Source organism: Peromyscus leucopus, chromosome 7 (assembly GCF_004664715.2).
Source record: "Peromyscus leucopus breed LL Stock chromosome 7, UCI_PerLeu_2.1, whole genome shotgun sequence".
Lineage (NCBI taxonomy): Eukaryota > Metazoa > Chordata > Mammalia > Rodentia > Cricetidae > Peromyscus > Peromyscus leucopus.
In genome coordinates, this window is record NC_051069.1 from 111789090 (window position 1) to 111809193 (window position 20104).

General features: G+C 45.8%; 1 protein-coding gene and 1 non-coding gene across 3 annotated transcripts in view; both read right to left on the bottom strand.

The window, feature by feature from the left end:
* Positions 1–20104, bottom strand: part of Zdhhc3 (zinc finger DHHC-type palmitoyltransferase 3) — a 49608-nt gene that overhangs the window by 22138 nt on the left and 7366 nt on the right. For both annotated transcript variants that reach the window (XM_028890475.2, XM_028890476.2), the window contains exons 2-3: positions 11920–12249; positions 15–139 (exon numbers count right to left, since the gene is read on the bottom strand). In XM_028890475.2, coding sequence (XP_028746308.1) covers positions 15–139; positions 11920–12225 — 431 coding nt within the window. In that variant the 5' untranslated portion in view covers positions 12226–12249. The remainder of the gene's footprint in view (positions 1–14; positions 140–11919; positions 12250–20104) is intronic.
* LOC114707696 lies at positions 19951–20043 on the bottom strand. Its single transcript, XR_003736692.1, has one exon. It is a non-coding gene; the product is annotated as a small nucleolar RNA SNORA2/SNORA34 family (small nucleolar RNA).

Here is a 20104-nt window from a genome sequence, read left to right on the forward strand (position 1 = left end):
AGAGAGCACGGTACCTGCAGTGGTGGGCGCGATCGGGCTTGATGCTGCAGCACTTGGGGCACTTGTACACCACCTGCCCAGGCTTCAGTTGAAGGCTCTCGATGAACTCTTTAGTGGCATTTCCTTTGGGCACTGCCCCCTAAGAGAAGAGGGAAGGCATCAGCGTCAGTTGTCATTCTGTAGTGGAGGCAATCATGACAAAGCCTCCCCTCCCCCCAGGCCCTGTGTTCCAAATCACGTCAATACAAACAATTTTCCCAAGGAATTGCTGTTGTATGATATTTTGTTTGTATTCTGACAAATAAAGCTTGCCTGGCTATCAGGGGGCAGAGTTAGCAACTAGTTAACCATAGAGGCCAGGCAGTGGTGGTACACACCTTTAATCCTAGCACTTAGGAAGACAAAGCAAAAAGATCAGAGAAGCAGAGCAACCAGCCACCAGAAACTTCTTACCTCTACGAATCCTCAGACCAAATGGGGGATCCTGTCTCTACCAATCCTCAAACTGAATGGGCCAAGATCTTGTCTCCACCTGCCTTATTTATATTCCTGTCTCCACCTCCCGAGTGCTGGGATTAAAGGTGTGAGCCACCACCACCTGGCTCTGTTTCTCTTTTAGATTGGTTCAATCTCTTGTAGCCCAGGGTGACCTTGAACTCCTGCTTCCTCCTCCCAACTAGGTATTAAAGGTGTGTGACACCACTGCCTGGCCTCTATGGTTAACTAGTAGCTAGCTCTGCCCTCTGATATTCAGGTGAGCTTTGTCAGAATGCAAAGAAAGTATCATACAACAAATTGCTACTAGGTCTCACTGACCCCATGGTTAATTTCTTTCTTTCATTTGTTAACACTGTTTGTGTTGATCTCTTCTTTCCCCCCTGGGAATATCACAGTAGTAGTTTGGCTCACTGACTATGATTTCTGGGAAGAGCACTGACTTTGGGAGAGTCCATTGGTGAGTGCCATATCCCACAGCTCACCTCTCCCATGCCAAAATGTGGTGCTTGACATTCACTGGGGTCTGTTTTGCATTATTATTATTATTATTATTATTATTATTATTATTATTATTATTATTTTAATCTAAATGACTATTCTGAAGAGCCATGGCCCTTGGGTATCTAACATGTTATTTCATGCTGGTAATACACAAATACTTGGTACTCTGGTTCTAGAGTCTGTTTGGACTCCACACACATCTGGACAGAAGGACCAACTTGAACAGGGTCTCAATAGCCAGTGCCACCAAGTACCTACCTGGAGCTAAGCCCTGGGCTCACCACTCATCACTATGGACTCAGTCTCCAGGACTCACATTGTTTTTCCTCCCATGTGTCCACCTCATGCTTACTTCCCCAACAGGTGCAAGGGTTTGTGTGCTGTAGAAGTTACTGTGTTAAGAGATCAGAGGAAGCCAGTCGGTGGTGGTGCACACCTTGAATCCCAGCACTTGGGAAGCAGAGGCGGATGCATTTCCAAGTTCAAGGCCAGCCTGGTCTACAGAGTGAGTTCCAGGACAGACAGGGCTACCCAGAGAAACCTTGTCTCAAAAAATCCAGAGAGAGAGAGAGAGAGAGCGAGAGAGAGAGAGAGAGAGAGAGAGAGAGAGAGAGAGAGAGAGAGAGAGAGAGAGAAGGGAGCAGGTATCAGAGGAAACAGCAGCCAATAACTAATAACCAGGGGATGGAAGCTTCAAGACACTAATGTCTACTGGCTGCTGGAAATGGAAGGGCATGCTCCAGATAGAACCATGGGAAAGGGGGAACTGCAGAGCCCATGCCAGGCCACAGGCTGGGAGGGGGTTTCTTTCTGGGTGGCCCGAAGTCATCAGTGTTACAGGCAGAGGCTTAGGCCCCTGTGCTCTGTGAGCCAGATAAGAAAATGGATGGACAGAGTGACTACTGACGGTTCACAAAGTGAAGGGAAGCTCAGACATGAGACATGACAAAGCATATGGAGCAGAACTAGCGTCAACTGTGGTCGGGGTGATGACAGAAGGAGAGAAGATAAACACCAACAAGGGATACACTTTCAGGTGCTGGTAACTTGTAAGCCATGCAGAGTACCAGAGGCAAGGTGGGAAGGAGCTGACCAGGACAGCCGGTGTCAGCCATGTACCTGGGAAAAGGTGTCCAGCAGGATGGCTGGGAACACAGATCAAGAAGAAAAGAGCAGTCAGTGGCACAGCACAGGGTGCTAACTAGGCCTGCTTGAAGCCTAAGTTCCACACTTGACACTGGTGCAGCAACACAGGTGCCATCACTGGGCCTCTGCTCTCTAACAGTGAGCCAGGACCCACTTATCCTCGCCTGGAAGGAAGGTGAGGGCTACAGCACACAGCGAGTTTCCGGGAGGCACTTGGATGTACTCTGCACAGCTGAGCGCTCAGGATATGATCACTCCCGTTTGGAGTCCGGTACTGCACCAAAGCTGCGGAGCTCTACAGAATGCCCAGACTCTCAGCAGTTCTGCTGTGCAAAGACAGCAAGGAGCAAAACAAAGCCTGGACACCTCTGCTGCACAACAACTCAATAGGGAGTTGAATGTGGACAGAGTGTGGATGACGGGGCTTCACACAGAGCACCACTTTGCCCCACCCCCTAAAGCTGACAAACTTCAACAGGCCAGTGAGGCAGAAGGGACAAGAACTGATTGTCAGGATCTATCCTATGGAAAAACTTTAGGAGGGGAATACCACTTAAGAAATGCCAAGATGCATACAAGTTGTAGTTTGCTTTTGTCAAGGAGATATTTCACAGGGAACAGACTCCAGCTAAAGTAACTGCAGATACCGGCTAAGCAACAGTTCTATCCTGCAAAGAGAGGCTATGTTAGGAGCTGTAGGGTACACAGACACAGATGCAGTGAGGCAGGCTAGGGGAGTACCTAGTGAAGGTACCGGCCCCCAGAATTTTCTGTAAACCTTAGAGAGCCCACACAGGGCTGCTAGAGGAAGCCCCTTTGTAAGAGTAACAGGAGTCTCATGTAAATATTCTCATTATTGTTTATTAGTCAGCTGGTAATTATAGCTTTCCTGAAAGTGTGCCTCTCTGGTGTGCTTCCAATTACATAAACCTCCCAGAAGACTAGTTCCCATCAGGGCAAGACCCCACCTGCCCAGCCACCTGAGCCAGTCCCAGCCAAGGACCAGCTGCTGGCCCCTGGTAAGGATCCTGTGCTGCAAGTACCACCCCAGAATTGGCTATTCCACACCTGCCTGCTTCAGTCTAAGGCCTGGAAGCTGTTCCTACCTCCTGGTGAGGAATTCTGTGTTTTGTTAAGTGTAGTCCTTGCTTGGTGCAGGGCATGGGTAGGAACTCAGTGCCTGAGACACTCTTTCCACTCTCATCCTTACCCACCTCATGGGAATGTCCTGAAGCTGCAGATCCCTGGAGCCTGCATATTCAAACACACTGAGTTTTCTTCTCATTTCTAAAGTGATAAATATTTCTTTATGTTTTTTAAAAAGGAAATATAGATAAGAAAAGGGAAAAGGAAAAACCAGATTTGATCACCCAAGAGGAGTATTACCTACACTGTGAAGCATATATGTCACACAAATCTTAAAATGTCTTATAATAAAAAACCCAGAGCCAGATATTGGGGTGAAAGCTGAAAGATCAGAAAGCAAAACAGCCGGCCACTAGCTTACTTCTACAAAATCCTCAGCCTCAAGGGAGTGAGTTCCCATTTCCTCAGGCCTTACATACCTTTCTGTGTCCTGCCATATCATTTCCTGGGGTTAAAGGCATGTGTCACCACTGCTTGGCTCTGTTTCTCTCATGTAGCCCAGTGTGGCCTTGAACTCAGAGATCCAGATGGATCTTTGCCTCCCAAGTGACAGGATTAAAAGTGTGTGCCACCGCCTGACCTCTATGTTTAATCTAGTGGCTGGCTCTGTCCTCTGATCCTCAGGAAAGTTTTATTGGGGTACACAATATATCACCACACATATATTAGTCTTTTCTTTTGGTACAACAGTAGGCTGAAAACACTTAAAACCACAGTTGCAAAACATGAATCAGCCTCATCACAAAGTCAGGTAAAACATGGCTGACTAAGTCCACAGGAGAGCATAAAGCTGCTGGAGGTTTCCCGCCTGGGCATGGCATAGCTCTCTACCCTCTTGCTCAGTGGTATCCTGGCTGCCACATGTTATCCAGGCTAGAAATCTAGAGGCCACCTTCAGTTCTTCTGAGTTTAGTACATCCTGTATCCCCTCTGCTGGGCTACTTCTACCTAAGTCTGAACCCTAAAACTGTCCTCAATCCCATGCTCCCCTCCATATCACTAAAATAGGCTTTCTTGGCCCTGACTGCCTCTGATTATTTCCAGGGCAAACATTCTAAATTGTAAATGGCCACATGATTCCTGGCATAAAGCGTTCATTAGCTCCCTGGTGACCATGGATCAGAGTCTGAACTCTTGGGCTGGGTACACAGGCCACACCTGACCCTGGCCCCAAACTAGTTCTGGGTCCTTCCTGACACAGTGCTGCCCTGTATATGCCTTGACTTTTGCACAGGCACTACATACATCTCAAGCTTCTTTTCTGCCCCCAGAACATGTTAGCACCATCTGCAGCCCTCTAAGAAGCTTGGCAGGCAGTAGTCAAAGTCCTCTGTACCCATATCAAAACCACTGGAGCTCCTTCTGTCTTCTTCCTGACAGCCTAAAAGTCACATCACCCACAGCAGGACCCATAGGTCCCTGATTCCCACAGTCTAAACTGGTATTCTAACACATAACACATAATTACATACTGCATCTCCAACATGACTGTGAAGTCCCAAGAAGATGGTGTCTTTCAACCTATAGCTTAGGAAATTGCTCAGAGCCTGGTATTAGGCCTGCATTCAATACACCCAAGCCAGACAATAATGATACAACAGACAAGTTATTGAAGCTTATACAGTTCAGGCACAGTCCCAAATGCTTAATGACTAAAAACATTTGGCAGTTAATTCTGACAATAAATCTATGAGGCAGAGACTATGTAATCCCTCATTTTATAGTAGAAGTGAGTGGAGCAGAGTCACACAGCTCCTAAGACAATATGGTTAAGGGTCAGCAGATTGCAGATCCAGGCCCATGCAATAGTCAAGGCACAAACATATTTATCAGGTAGTTCTAAGAGACTTGGAAAAGCTTTCTTTTTCTGTATTGCTTTGATGCTATCACACTCTACTGCCAATGACTGTAGTAGGTGAATATGAAGATTAAAACAAGACAGTGAGGTTTGTTTCAATGTCTATAATAGGGCACACGAAAGGAAAGCAGTGGAGATAAGAAACTCCCAACAAGAGATTGAATTTGAAGAAGAAAGAGGAGAAGAGGGGAAGAGAAACAGAGGCAGCACAGGTGGATCTCTATGCGTTCAAAACCAGTCTGGTTTATAAAGTGAGTTCCAGGCCTGCCAGGGCTACACAATGAGACCCTATTGCAAAAGAGAGAAAAAGAGATGGGGCTGGAAAAATGGCTCAGGGGTTAAAAGTACTTGCTGCTCTTGCAGAGGATCTGAGTTCAGCACCCACAAAAAGTGGCTCACACCACCTATTAACTCTAGCTCCGGGGGGGGGGGGGGAATCCAACACCTCTAGCCTCCACAGGCACTGGAACAAATGTGTACACACCCACTTAGACATACATACACATAATTAAAAATAATAAATGCCTTTGAAAAGAAAGAAATGTATTATTAATTCTTTCAAATGATATCAAGGACTTGGCATTGCTGTCCACTTGCAGCAAGAGGAATGAGAGGTACCGTTGTTATCTCAAGGGAAGAAACACCCCCTCACAGCTAGCACCCCCAGGAAAAGGGTGGCCACTATCTGTATATAAAGAGTGGAGGTAGGTGACCCACAGGTGGGATCCTTTTCCCCTCTCTGGAGCAAGGAGGGCTTCCTTCTTCTTTTGTAGATCGTTCAGAGGCAAGTGTGAAGAGCCCCTTGACACAAAGAGGATGTTGAACTCCACAGTGACCCTGGATGACCCTACCCAGCTAAGGGAACACACCAGAATAACATCTCCACAAAGGAATACCAGGTAAATTAAACTGAGCCCCAATGTTTCCAAGGATGACTTGGACAGTGGAGACTAAAAGTGGTCTGAGACAGTGTTCACAGGGTAGGACCTGAAGGGAGACACTGGCAGACAGATTAGTTCTCTTCCTTAGTGTGGTCAAATTGAGCAGATTTGTATGATACCTTTCCTCAGCTCTCAGATTTGAAATAATTCACGGGTTAATAAATGATTAGGCCCAAGGAAAGGAGAGGCAGGAAGTGCCGACCACAAGGAGTCATGCAATTGCAGCAACTGTGCAGTGTGTGGCTTGAACTTCCTGGCAGTGGGGACCGTGCCTCAGTTTTCAGCGTCTTCTGGGAAAGACACTGACTGTCCCAGAATGCAGAGCCAGAATGTATCTGGAGCTGGAAAGGAAGTGGTGGAGATGTAGGAAGGACTATCTTCAAGGGTGCCTCCTCTAGAAACCATAGGCATATGGGCAACTTCTTCATGTAACTTGCTTGTGCTCCAGGACCTGCTTGGGCCCAATCACATATATACCACTTCCATTTGATAATGGATGACTGCTGTGCAGTCCTACTTTATGACTTGGTGGGTCAGAGAATACCCAGCTCATGACAGGCAGCTCAGGTTGCATGATAATCTGGTAGCTCACTGACTTAGGGTTTCCACTGCTGTGAAGAGACACCATGACCAAGGCAACTCTTATAAGGGAAAACATTTAATTGGGGTGGCTAGTTTACAATTCAGAGGTTCAGTCCATTATCATCATGGTGGGACATGGCAGTGTGTGTGTGGGCAGATGTGGTACTGGAGAAGTAGCTGAGATTCCTACATCTTGCAGGCAATAAGAAGTGGTCTGAGATACCGGGCGGTACCTTGAGCATATATGAAACCTCAAAGCCTGCCTCCACAAAGACACTCTTCCTTCAACAAGGCCATATATACCCACTAACAAAGCCTTTGCTCCCAGTATTTGGGAGGCACACATGCCTTTAATCCCAGTACTAGGGAGGTGGAGACTGGAAGTGATATGGCTGGCTGGAGAGAGGAATATAAGGCGGGAGGAGACAGGAGCTCAGGTTCTTTCAGGCGGAGGATTTTGTAGAGGTAAGAACTAGTGGCTGGCTACTCTGCTTCTCTGATCTTTCAGCTTTCACCCTGATATCTGACTCCAGGTTATTGTTAAGACCGATTAAGATTCATGCTACAGGGGGTCCTTACAGACAGGTACTGAGAAGAAGGCATTGCTAGATCAAAAGCTGCATGTCACACACCAGGAGATGTGTTAACTGGCTCAAGTAAGGACACCACATGTGGTACATCAGCTGCAGTCAAAAATCATTTACTTGATTAAGTTGGTGATAGTCAACTATTGTTCTCCATAATCTCTTTTGCACAGGTCAAATAGGAGAGTTAAAAGATGACGTGGTAGGAACCACCACTCCTGTATCTTTCATGTCTTTGATGGTGGCACTAATTTCTGCAGTTCCTCCAGAGATACTGGTTTGGGTTCACTATTTTCCTTGCAACTCCAATGGATTCCATTTGGCTTTTTCAACCATAATTGCTCTCACTCCACAGGTTAGAGAACCAATATGGGAATTCTGCCAACTTCAGTATATCTATCCCAATGATAGATACACTCTGGAACTGGGGAAATAACCACAAGATGAGTTCCTGTGGAATCATTCCAGATTTCCAGAACATAGCAAAGTGCTATGGGTGACATCACTCAACCTCAGAGTGGGCAAGAAGAGCACACAGCATGGTCCGTTCTCATCACACACCTCCAGCCCAGAGTCTGAGGGAGGCGTCCATGTGCCTCTTGGTCCAGCTGTCTTCTCTCTGTTGAAAGGCCTGTTTCTTCCCCAATTTCAAATGGTACCATTTTTGCTTTTCATACACTTGGAAGTAATTTCTCTTTTCCCCTTGCTGTGTGGATTCAACTACTGCTGTGCTAGAGTCAACAACTAACTGATGAATGGTCCAGAAAGCCATCATGGCTTAACTGCTCTAGTGTCACATCTGGAGTGAAAAGGTACAAGTTAGAAATGGTACAGTGATTATCTAGTGGCAGACCGTGATACCTCTTCTCCTGCCTTCCCTCCTCTATCTCCCCCCGCACCCCGTTCAGTGCTAACCAAAATGACATAACGCAAATGCTGTTTAAATTATGGACAATACGAATTCTTGAGATATAAAATATCATCTCCTCTCCATTAGGAAACTTCCCAGAACACACCGTGACTCCACGCTAGAAACAGACTCCATTTGCTGATTAACAAGAAGTCCCTAGCTGATCTGTGTTTGACCTGAGATCTGGACTCCAGACTATGCTTCCTGGGAGCTAGCGTGCCCTGGTGGTACCTTGCAGGCCTTACTTCTACAGCTCCACTTCACTGTTTTACACAGGGGGTTTCATAAGTCATCACGTGCTTCAGACAGAAGCATGAAGATCCTGTGATGGGGCTTGTTTTGAAATGTTTGCCGCACTCATGGTAGTTCTATGGCACAGTCTTCATTTATATCTATGAAGAGCTACTTGGTACTCAGGACTGTGGCTCTTGCCTACTGTGATGGTTAATTTTAAGTGCCACAGTCTAGAATCACCTGGAAGATAGTCTTAATTTGGGACTGTCTATATCCTGTTGACCTCTGAACATGTCTGGGAGATGGGGGAGATAACTTTTGATTACGTTAGTTGATGTGGAAAGACCTACTCCAAAGCAGACAGCATCATTCATTCCTTGGGTTTAGGTCTTGAACTGTGTAAGAGTGGAGAAAGTAAGCTTGGCACAGCACACATGCATTTGTTTAATGTTCTCTGCTTTTGACTGTCTACTGTATTAACTTCTCTGCTATAATGGGCTGTAACCTGAACTTTGAGCTAAAATAAATTCTTCCCCAAATTGCTTTTGTCAGGGCATTTTATCACAGCAATAGGAAAGAAACCTACGATTGCTACCTAGGATTGGAAGCTGAGTCACAAAACAAGGTAAAAATCAGAAAAAAAATTCTTCTGCAGGGCTGCCTGAATAGGTCCCTGGAGAAGCTTCCATGCAGTAAGGAGGAAAGCACAGGTTTGTGACGGCAGCCCAAGTGCCAGCAGGAGCTTTCTGGTGACATCCCGCTCCTCAGCCCTCTATACAACAATAAGTCTATCTTCCACCCTCCGATCCCGACTGGCTCACCTAATCTCTCTTCTTGTACCTAATATCTGGCAGTTTTGCCACAGAGAAGCTTTGGTTTGGCCTCCTAAATCTATTCCTTACTATCCTTTCTCATGCAACAAGTGGCACTAGCATCCTCAGTTGTTCCTGCCCAAGCTGAAGGTTTCCTTTGTGATCAATCTCCATTTGTCAGCTTTTCTCAGCCCTGGTTGAATTCAAGGGACCCAGGGGCATTTTCAAGTGTGTCAATACCTAGAGCTCTGCCCCAAGACTGATTAGAGTGGAACCCCTGAGGGCAGGGGACAGTCACTAGTACTTTAAAAAAACTCCCTAAGGAATTCTTACTGTGTAGCCAGACTTAAGAATGAATCAGTGGCTTAAATAAGCTCCAAATCCAACAGCTTTTCTGCTTCGACCAACATCCAAGATAGTGCCATGTCTTCCCTAAACCAATGTCAATGCCCCAGTCTCATTCTTCTGCAACTCCCACCTGAACCTGACTACAAACACAACACCATTACACCTATCTCACCTAAGGTCTGGCATGATCCTGCCTCGTGGCCCTTTTCATTCTCCCTGTTCACCATGCTCATACTCCATGCTCAGGTCTCTGCACCTCTTTTCTCTTCTGCCTAAATCTGCCTGCAAATCTTCTCATGCCCTGGCTTTCAGCTTCATGTTATTCAAGTCAGCTCCGATGGCATCACCACGGAGAGACCCTCTTGGATTATCCTGGCCTAATGGGGTGCCCCTTTAAAGCCCAGCTCACCCTCCTGTTGCTGTTCTGCTGTCCTTACAGCAATTAGCAATTACAGCCATGACCTCATTTATCACTGGAATATGAAGTTCCAGAGGGCAGGGGTTCTGTCTGCCTTTTTCTCAGTGGTACCTGCTGTTCATGAAGGAATCTTTTGCAGGGCTGGCACCCAGTCAACACAACTGTTCATCCACCCATCAGTGCCCAGCAGGGCCCTGCACATTATTGCTACAGCCATCCTTGTCCAGTGATACTCTGGTCTTGTCACTCTTTAGTTAAGAATTCTTACAGCCAAACTCAGTAGCACGCACACTCTCAGCAATTGGGAGGCAGAGGCAGGCAGACCTCTGTGAGTTTGAGACCAGCCTGGGCTACAGAGTGAGTTCTAGAGCTACATAGTGAGAACCCATCTTGAAAAAAAAAAATTTCTTGGGGCTCTAGACTCTTTCCTGTCCTATGTTTCTTCTTTCATAACCACACAGACACCAAAGATAAATCCATATCCCTGGTGGTCTTCCCATCCCAACAACCAAATGCTCAAAGGAGCCACTGCCTGTTTTTCTGCACAGGAGGCTCCCCCGACCCTCCGCTCTTCACCTCTCGCCACCAACCTATGATTGGCTGACACCCTCCCTTGTCCACAGAAAGCTACACTTCCTCTGCCAGGGTTTCCTCACCTGTCTTTTCAATAGAGGCATCTTGATGGGAGAGCTGGTACTAAACTGTGAGCTGAGAGGAAGAATGTACTTTCCTCCATTATCTCCAACAGCAAGGGCATCACACAAATTCCTGAATAAATCCTTAGTTTTCTTAAGCTTTTTTATACCCTTGTGTATGGGGCACTTTCAAGAACCCAAGGGCTTCACCTCCTCAGGTGGTGATTGTTCTACTCTCCTGTAGGTAAGTAACATCAGCACCAGTCCACAGGCCCCAGGATATGAAGCCTTGGGCGGTTCTATCTGGACCAGCCACACAGGTAACTGAGCCAGGAGGAAGCTGCCTTTCCTTGGGAGGGATTAACAATCCACTTTCAAGAAGGGAACTGACTCAGGCCTGTGGTCTGTGCTTTGCTTTTCTGGGGCTCACAGAAACTGTGTGGCCATTAGCAGAACTTTCTCTTTCTCAATTTAATGGTGACCACCCACATACCAAAACAGTTAATCCACAGGGGGGCTTTTACCCATGTGGTTGTTTACCATACAACACAATGAAAAGTCAGAAGGGTTTAACATCAGGGTATAAAAAACATTCAGGGGCCTTTGCCTCACTTGATATATTTATCTAAGTCACTAAATGGAACAAGTTTTACCACAAATACCCAGAGGTGTCTGCTATTGTGCCAAACAGGCCTGGTCAGCTTTTCAGGAAAAAAAGAATCCTCCCCCTCCCCTCCCCGACAAGGTGTCTCATTATGTAGTTCTGGCTGGCCTCGAACTCACAGGCATCTACCTGCCTCTGCCTCCTTGGGGCAGAGGTGTGCGCCACTCTACTCAACCAAGAAAAAGAGGAATCTTGTGCAAGCTAAGTGAAGGCTAAATTCATGCAGGTCCTGAAACTGGATGTGGCTGTAACATCAAGCCAATCCAATTAAGTCCTCTTTTTCTTCACTTTCCCCTAGAATGCTTTCTGCTACGACCATCTGGCCCAGTCTCTAAGGTTATCTGACTGCATCCTCCAAACAGAGGCTGGGTTTCCCTCCCTTGACACAGCAGGCTCAACAAATACATACAGCAGTGTAGACAGTGCCATTCAACCTACCCCATATGCTTTAATACAGGCATTGGCCCTCTTCCCTGGTCAGAGTCCCAAAAACTCTAACAAGAGGCAGCTCACTTTTCCATCCAGCCTTGGCTGTCCTTTTTTCACATTCCCAAGATCTATGGGGAGCATGCAGGCTATGGCCATGCCAGGGGCCAGAAGGATAGAATGTGGGCTGGTCAAAACAAGCCCAGACATACTCACGGGGTCCGTCAGCATGGCCCGGCAGTGTGAGGCCAGGGCCAAGAAGGCCAGCAGGTTGAACACAATTCCGTTGATGATGCTGTACACGTAGTCTCGGGATGGAATCAGCATGACAAAGAGGACTACAAACTCCGCATAGAGGACCAGAAACCAGGTGACAATGGCACAGGCAATGCCACAGCCATCGCGGATGAACCACATGGTTCCCGCGGGACCAGGGAAGGGAGGTGGGGCACACTTCTCTGGCTGGAGGTATTCTGGTTTCCGCTCAATGTCTCGGAAGTGATGGGTGGGGATAAGCATCATAAGCTATTCTGTCCATACTGGCATCTGAAAGGAAAGGAAGCAGAAATATGGTGTTATCTTAGCAACAAGGAACTTCACAAGTGAATCACAGTGTGTATGTACAGATTTTGCACAAACACTGCCTGAGCATCTTGTTCACCTAAGGGTTGTTCTCCCTGTCCCTGACACTGTAAAGAAGAACACCTTCCCTAAACCTTCATATGGAAGGTGAGAATGAAAAGAGATCTCGCAGGGCAATGCCTTGCCCAAGGGCAGATAGATCAGACGGCAATACAGCTACTGGGGTGGGACTAGAGCCCAAGTCCCCTTCGCTGGGAGGGCACCACTGTGCAAATAGTCCATTAAATTAAACCTGGGACAGCAAATGCTGGGGGAAATCTCTTGTCAAACAGACGAGCACTAAACTGAATTGGCTTGCTTTCTAGGACAAGAGCTCTGCACTCTGTGAGTGATAGGGCAAATAGTAGAGATGTTCGACAGTGTATTCATGGTTCCTATTACAAGACACTATTGCTCCCCTGTAAAGCACTGCCCCTGCCGGGGTTGTTGGCTCCAGAGCTAGAGGATTTTGGGGAGGGGCTCATGTTGAACATCCTGCATAGCTTACTGGCCATCCACAAGTATTCTCTTGGTAAGACATTCTTTCCATTGGAAAAGTGATTGGTAAGCAACTTTCTTCCTAAGAGCTACAATACTGATCTCTGGAGATGCAATAACTAACTGGGGGATGAAACAGAACAAAGTATAAGCATAAAGTATAAGCATGAAAATGCTGTAAGGAAACCCACTACTTGTATTATTGTTTTGTTTTTTCAGACAGGGTTTCTCTGTGTAATAGCCCTGGCTGTTCTGAAACTTGCTTTGTGAACCAGGTTGGTCTTGAATTCAGAAATTCACCTGCCTCTGCCTCCAGAGTACTGGGATTAAAGGCCTGTGCCACCATGTCTGGCTAAATAATAATAATTATTTTTAAAGAGAAGTAACTAAGAATCAATGTTGCATGCCTATCCATCCACAATGGGCTACAGGACACAGAGAGAGTAGACATCCTCTGTTCATCTCAGCTGCTAGCTTGCTGCAGCACCAACCAGAATTCTCAGTGAGAAACTGTGATGGCTCAGTCCATTCTCCAATACAGAAACCATGGAAAGCCACACATGGCACAGGTGGTAGGCAGGAAAATAACAGCTCAGCCTTTGGAGAGTAAGTCACTCTACAGTAGAAGAAATGACCCTGGCCCCATGATCCTCTGAAGGCTCTGGGCTATCAATGGCTCTGTTACCCTATCCTAAACTCTTTCTAATTCTCCTTCTTTCCTTATCAGAAAGAACGTCTGGATGGAACAGAGCATGGCCATGAAAGTCTGGGGAAGCCAAGGGTGGCGTGAAATGTTGCTCAGGCTGATCATGCACATAGTCCAGCTCTGCTCCAAATGTAGCACAAGATTAAAGACAGATGGGCAGCTAAGTATGTATGTACCATGTGCCTGTCTAAAGGAACATCAGAGTAACAAATCAGAGTGATTTTCCTACAGCAAGTTTTACATAGTGCTGGGGAACAGTGTTGTGACATATACAGAGTAAGTAACTTTCTCAGGCAGAGTGACACGATGGCTCTTCGTCACTAGGATTTTCTAGCAGAGCAATCTTATTCTTGCTCTCTGGAGGAGAGTGACACTTCAGTGCTGCCTGAACAACATAAAGGCATTAAAAGATCTAAGTTCACCTTCTGAAGCACTGAACAGACACTAGGAAACTGCAGACCAAGAATGTCTGGGAACTGACCTGTGCCCAGTTGTGGTGGTATTGTGTTCCCCAAAATATTGTGCACCCTAATAAACTTATCTGGGGTCAAAGAAAAGAATAGAGGCTAGAAAATAGTGGCACTCACACCTTTAATCCTAGCATTCCAGAGGCAGAAACCCCTCTGCATCTCTGTGAGTTCAAGACCACATTGGAAACAGCCAGGCATGGTGACACACGCCTTTAATCCCAAGAAGTGAGCCTTTAATCCCAGGGAGTGATGGCAGATAGCAGAAAGGTATATAAGGCATGAAGACCAGGAACTAGAAGCCTTTGGCTGGTTAAGCATTTAGGCTTTGAGCAGCACAGTTCAGCTGAGAGGCATCCAGTCTGAGGAAACAGGATCACCTGAGGAATTGGCAAGGTGAGGAAGCTGTGGCTTGTTCTGCTTCTCTGATCTCCCAGCATTCACCCCAAAAACTGGCCTCAGGTTTGATTTTATTAATAAGTACCTTTAAGATTCATGCTACACCCAGCAAATTCTAAAACCCTGAATTCCATTCAACTACAACCCAAATCCAATAAAGAGCCAATATGGCACAAGGAGTCAAAAGGCCAATAGAAGAGAAGTACTCTCCAGAGGCAGGCATTCTTCCACTGAGTAGATCTGCATGTTTATCACCTGTGCTCTAGTTACATTAAAACTCACCCCTACAGATTTCCTCTGCTGGCTTCAGCATTATGATGGAGAGCTGCCCAGCTAAGGTGTGGGCTGTATCAACATACAAGTCTTAGGTATTTACTCTGAGTCTTTACAGAGAAGTCGCTGAACCCTAACTGTCAACCACTAAGTAAAAAACAGACCATCATGACTCAGGTTCCTCCGCAACGCAGATGGTCAGTTACAAAACACTCCAACCCCGACAGAACATCCTCCTGTCATCTCTGCTAGTACTCCAGTTATCACAAGGGTTGTAGTTTTTATAAATGGGAGACCACTAAAAATAAACTTCCAGGGACACAGGTAGTTAACTTCATTCTGCCCTTCAGGAGGTGTTCATTCTCAGTTGTATATGTAACAATGGTGTCCAGGACACTAAGGTTTTGCACATTGTTTTACTAAGGAATAAGCCCTTCTACACAAGCAAAGTTTCCCAAGCAACTGGAGCTTCTTTCTTCCCTTTTTTTTTGTGGGGGGCAAGGGTGGAGAATTGAGACAGGGTCTTGCTATGTAGCCTTGGCTAGCCTGAAACTAACAGAGATTCACCTGCCTCTGGATAAAAAGCATGTACCATCACGCCTGGCTAATTGGGACTTCTTTCAAAGCAGAAATACCTGTCAATCATTTGGATGGTTAGTGGAAATCATTAAAAAAATTTAAGAGAGAAAAGAAACAGAGAGAGGAGATGGAGTGCACACTAGAAGGGAACCCTGCTCCTACATCAGCACAATAACAGAACAATTTAGTTAATTCCAATCACCTGTGCAGGCCATTGCAATGCCAGCATCTCTTCTGCACGGCTGTCTCACTCTTCTGTAACCAACCATTGTCACTTCTGTGTCTACACAGTGCTCTCTGGTTACTTCTGCAAGCTGGCAAGGCTAGTAAAGGTCTTACTAGAGGTCTCTGTAAAGGATGCTCATTTGGGGTATAAAGTTCCTTCAGGGAACCTACAGCCCTGCCTCTAACTTGGCACCAAACAGCACCTCAGTACATGTGCTCACTAGGGAACAAAGAGCTTTGCAAATCACAGGGCCACCACTAGTAGGCCTGGTCTGCTTCTTCTCGGGTGAAAAAGGGTAGACCAAGTAGGATCATGAAGTAGGTGGACCAACACTCAAGAAACCAGAATGTTTTATCTGTGACTAATCAATCTGTGACCAAATAGTGTATAGGAGGAGCTATTTTCTAGCCTTTGCTGGGAACAAGAACCTACTTGATGTGAAAGATCAGGAAAAGGCCCACCTGGCAAAGTCAGAGGCTAGTGCCATGCTGAGGGTAGCTTTCCTACCCACACCCAAGTTTCACAATATCCCAAGAGTGCATGCAAGGTTCCCTAACACCTGGCCTCTCCAGAGTAACGGAAGTAGCTCTAATAAGGACACTCCCTTGAACTAGCCAACTGAACTGTGGCAATCCTGCTTCTGCTTCAAAGGGACTCAATGTGAAAAAAGGTGTATATGTTCCCTTCAGCTTCCTCCAATAACAAAGGCAGATGAAGACCCTTCTTTCTTATTTCGATTAACCTTACAGCTCAACAGCAACTCTGACAAAGACTTACCTCCCCTCACTTGTCCTTGCTTCTAAGGAGCCTGGTAAAGCTGGGTGCTCAGGTTAGGGGAGGCCCAGGAGGTCCACCCCCAACACCACTCCTTGCAGGCCAGCCATATCTCCAGAGGAACTATCTCTGCTAGGGTCCTCTCCTAGTCCCTTTATCCTTCTCCTTGTCTGAAGTCTCCTCTCTTCAGTAAACTCAAATCAGCATGATCTTGAAGGAGCAGCCACTGTATGCAAGGAACTGTACAGCATCCCCCTGCCAACTCCCCTGGGATGTGAGGGCAGGAATGTGGGTACCGCCCTGCTTAGCTCTCCCTCCCCCATCTGGGAAGACTGGGCTCATTTATTTTCTTCTGTTGACTTACAAGCTCCATTTTGTTGAACTCTGCAGCCTAGCTGGTAGTAGGCATGAGATATGTGCTCAAATTCAAAGTTTTTTGAGTGAACGAAGATGTCAAACAGGTGACTAACAATAGCCAACACAACACAGGGCAAGCAGTATCCAAACAGCAACAAAGCAAAACCCCCATGCAGAGGGAGATGAACAGGCTTGCTCAGGGATATGAGAAGACACAGGTGAGGAGGACCTGGAGATCTGGCAGGGAAGGCTGGGCATCTAGGCTGTGCACACACAGACTGTGTTAGAGTGGAGAGGGAGGAGTTGCCAGGGACCACGCCACCCTTTGGCAAGGCCGCCTGACAGATAAGGCAGATGAGTTTAGAAGCCAAGGAGCCCAGGACAGCACCTGAGTAACAGGCTCTAGTCCTATTTGGTGATACTAGGTTATCTGTTCCTCTAAGTGGTTACCAGTTTTTCTGAGAAAAATAACCCATTTCCTAATCTTAATTAGTAACCTATACTTTATTCTCATCCAATAGAAGAATGCTTGAGGCCTAGAGAGGCAAAGGAACAAAGCCTGTGGCAAGAAACAAGGAATTCTCAGAGTGGAGGAAGGCATTCAGGAGTGCTGGGCTCCCAGTCTTTTCAATGTGTAGGTCTGTGTGTAGGTCTGTGCATGTAACATGCAAATGCCCGAAGAGGCCAGAAGAGGGCGTCAGATCTCCTGGGGCTGAAGTTACAGGGGACCATGAGACACCTGATATGGATGATGGGAAACAAACTCAGGATCTCTGGAAGAACAGCAAGCAGTCTTTCAGCCCCAAGCTAGCACACAGTCTTGATGGTAAAATACACATCAGAATCTACTTTGAGATAGTGTGTGTGGTGATATATTGCGTACCCCAATATATTGTGTACCCTGATAAACTTACCTGGGGATCAGAGGACAGAGCCAGCCACTAGATTAGACATAGAGGCCAGACAATGGTGGCACAGACCCTTAATCCTATCAATCGGGAGGCAGAGATCCATCTGTGTGTGTGTGTGTGTGTGTGTGTGTGTGTGTGTGTGTGAGAGAGAGAGAGAGAGAGAGAGAGAGAGAGAGAGAGAGAGAGAGAGAGAGAGAGAGAGAGAGAGAGAGAGAGAGAGAGAGAGAGAGAGAGAGAGAATCTGTAAGAAAATTAAATAAAAATGTCCTTCTTAAAGGCTCAACCAAAGCTAAAAATGTTTGAAATTGGTGCTAACTTTCTAAGAAATCCAATCCAAACCACCTTCTTCTGGTACAGAGCCATGTATACAGCACAGGTTTCACTGTACCTGACAGCAAGCATGCCTTTCTACCACAGATTGACAGACAGACAGACACAAAGGCACTGTATGAAGTGGATCCTGCAGCCCAGAGCTCCTAGGGCTTGACTGCTGGTTACTTCCTGAGATGTGCTGATCATCTGTTCATAGACAGGCAGCTCTAGGGCTGAAAACAGCCGTGTGAAGGCCAGGCTCACAGGCCCTGCCCACTGTGACCCACTATTCAGGCTTGGCTGGACTCATAGGCAGAGTCCAGCTACCACGGCTGTGGTTTATGATTATTTGCTGGACGAGGGCAAATCCCTATCAGTCTACTACTTGGCCTAAAAACCTAGTCACAGTCTATGCTTTAGGGACAGGAGTCAAAGGCATAAAAACCACAAATTCTCAAAAGTATTAATAAAAATGTTATATTTAAGTAACAAAACCAAAACCAAAAAACAACCATATGCTACTGTTTTCATCCCAGCAAGTACCCCTGGTCCTTTTCCACTTCATCTGCTTTCCTAAGGCTCGATCCAGTCCTGAAGTCATGAAATGCTTCAGACAGGTCTAATACCAAATCCTTAGAATCCCTTTTAAAGCACTGTGTGAAGATTTTGTTTCTAAAACATTACACCCACTCTAGTTCTCCACCCACAAGTGCATTCCTTAACAGCATGGAAGTGGATTTGTGGAAAGTAACACTTGGTAGCAAGACAATGAGCCAAGCTGGTAAAGCTAACTCAAATCTTTTGCAATTCTTTTCCCTAGTTTTAAAGACAAGGATCATCTAAATATACATGCAATAACAACAAAACAAATATCATGATTAAAACATTTAGGTCTCTACAAGTAGAAACTATATAGATAAATCTTTTTCATCCACTTCTTCACATCAGCAAGCAGCAGGAACTCCTAAATGGGAGGCCTGGGCTGGTTCTGATGCTGGATGCTGTGGGAAGACAGGGTCTGGCTGCTATTTCCCTTAAACTCATCCTAAACATGTAATATCTGTTTAAACTAGTTTCTTTCAGAGTTAAGTGACTGTCTATCCTCACAGTCACTTAAAATGTCATCTCAAACACTGTGGCATCTTTTCATAACTCTTGAAATGTGCCTAGAGAATTAACATCAACTTCCACTGTTTAATGAAACTGTTTTAAGAATATGGTATTGAACTCTTTTAGGCCATTTTAGAATCAATCATCAATTTCCACAAAAGCATTTATTCACAAGCTAGTCTAGCAGCTTCACGGGTAGGAATGGCCTAGGTCCTAGATGCTTTAGAAATGAATGGAAGTTGTGGGGAGGGAGCTGGAGAGATAGCTCAGTGGTTAAGGGTACTTATTGCTTTTTCAGAGAAGCTGGGTTAGATTCTCAGCATCCATATCAGGTACAAATGCATACATATGCATAAATAAAAATGAATAAATAAAATCTTAAAAAGACAAAAAAAGAATTAACTGGGCAAGCAGAAAATTCATTTATCTGAGCTATACTTAACCTAAATTTGTATAAAGATCCGAAATGATTGTGAAATGTATGCCCATTTTCTGATGAGACTCCAAAAGTCCAGTAATGAACAATGAATTGCTATGTTTGAAATATTTCATTAACATAACAGAATGAATCACTAAACTTTCCACAAAGGTAAGGGTGTGGCCACAGCCTGACAGAGCAAAGGTACCTTATCTGCTGCCTCATGCCTGCCAGGGAAGGTGTTCAGGCAGGCAGACCTAGCTATCTTACCTAATGGGAACTCCACACAATCAGCGTTGTTCTCTCCCTGCCTGCCACACTCAACCCTCAATTAATGTAAAAAAAAAAAAAAAAGAGGGGGGAGTAAACTCCACACCTGTGCCCCAAACTTTCACCAAAAAACAGAAAATAAGCCAAGTTTCCTCTCTGGCCCCACAACTGGCCATTTTCTTTTTGTTTGTTTGTTTTTGAGACAAGGCCTGAACTGACTATGTAGCAGAACAGGCTAGCCTTGAATTCATAAGATCCATCTGCCTCTTCCTCTGAACGCTAAAATTAAAGGTGTGCCACATCATACTCTGCCTTTATTCTTAGCCAAATGTTTCTTTCTAATTAATTGACCATTACATTTCCAAATTTTGGAAATGTCCAACAGATCATAGAAAGATATTTCTTTAGGCCCAGGCCAGCCTGGGTCTCAATATCTGCCTCACCCAACAACAAAAAGCAAAGCAACCAAACCAAACCAAT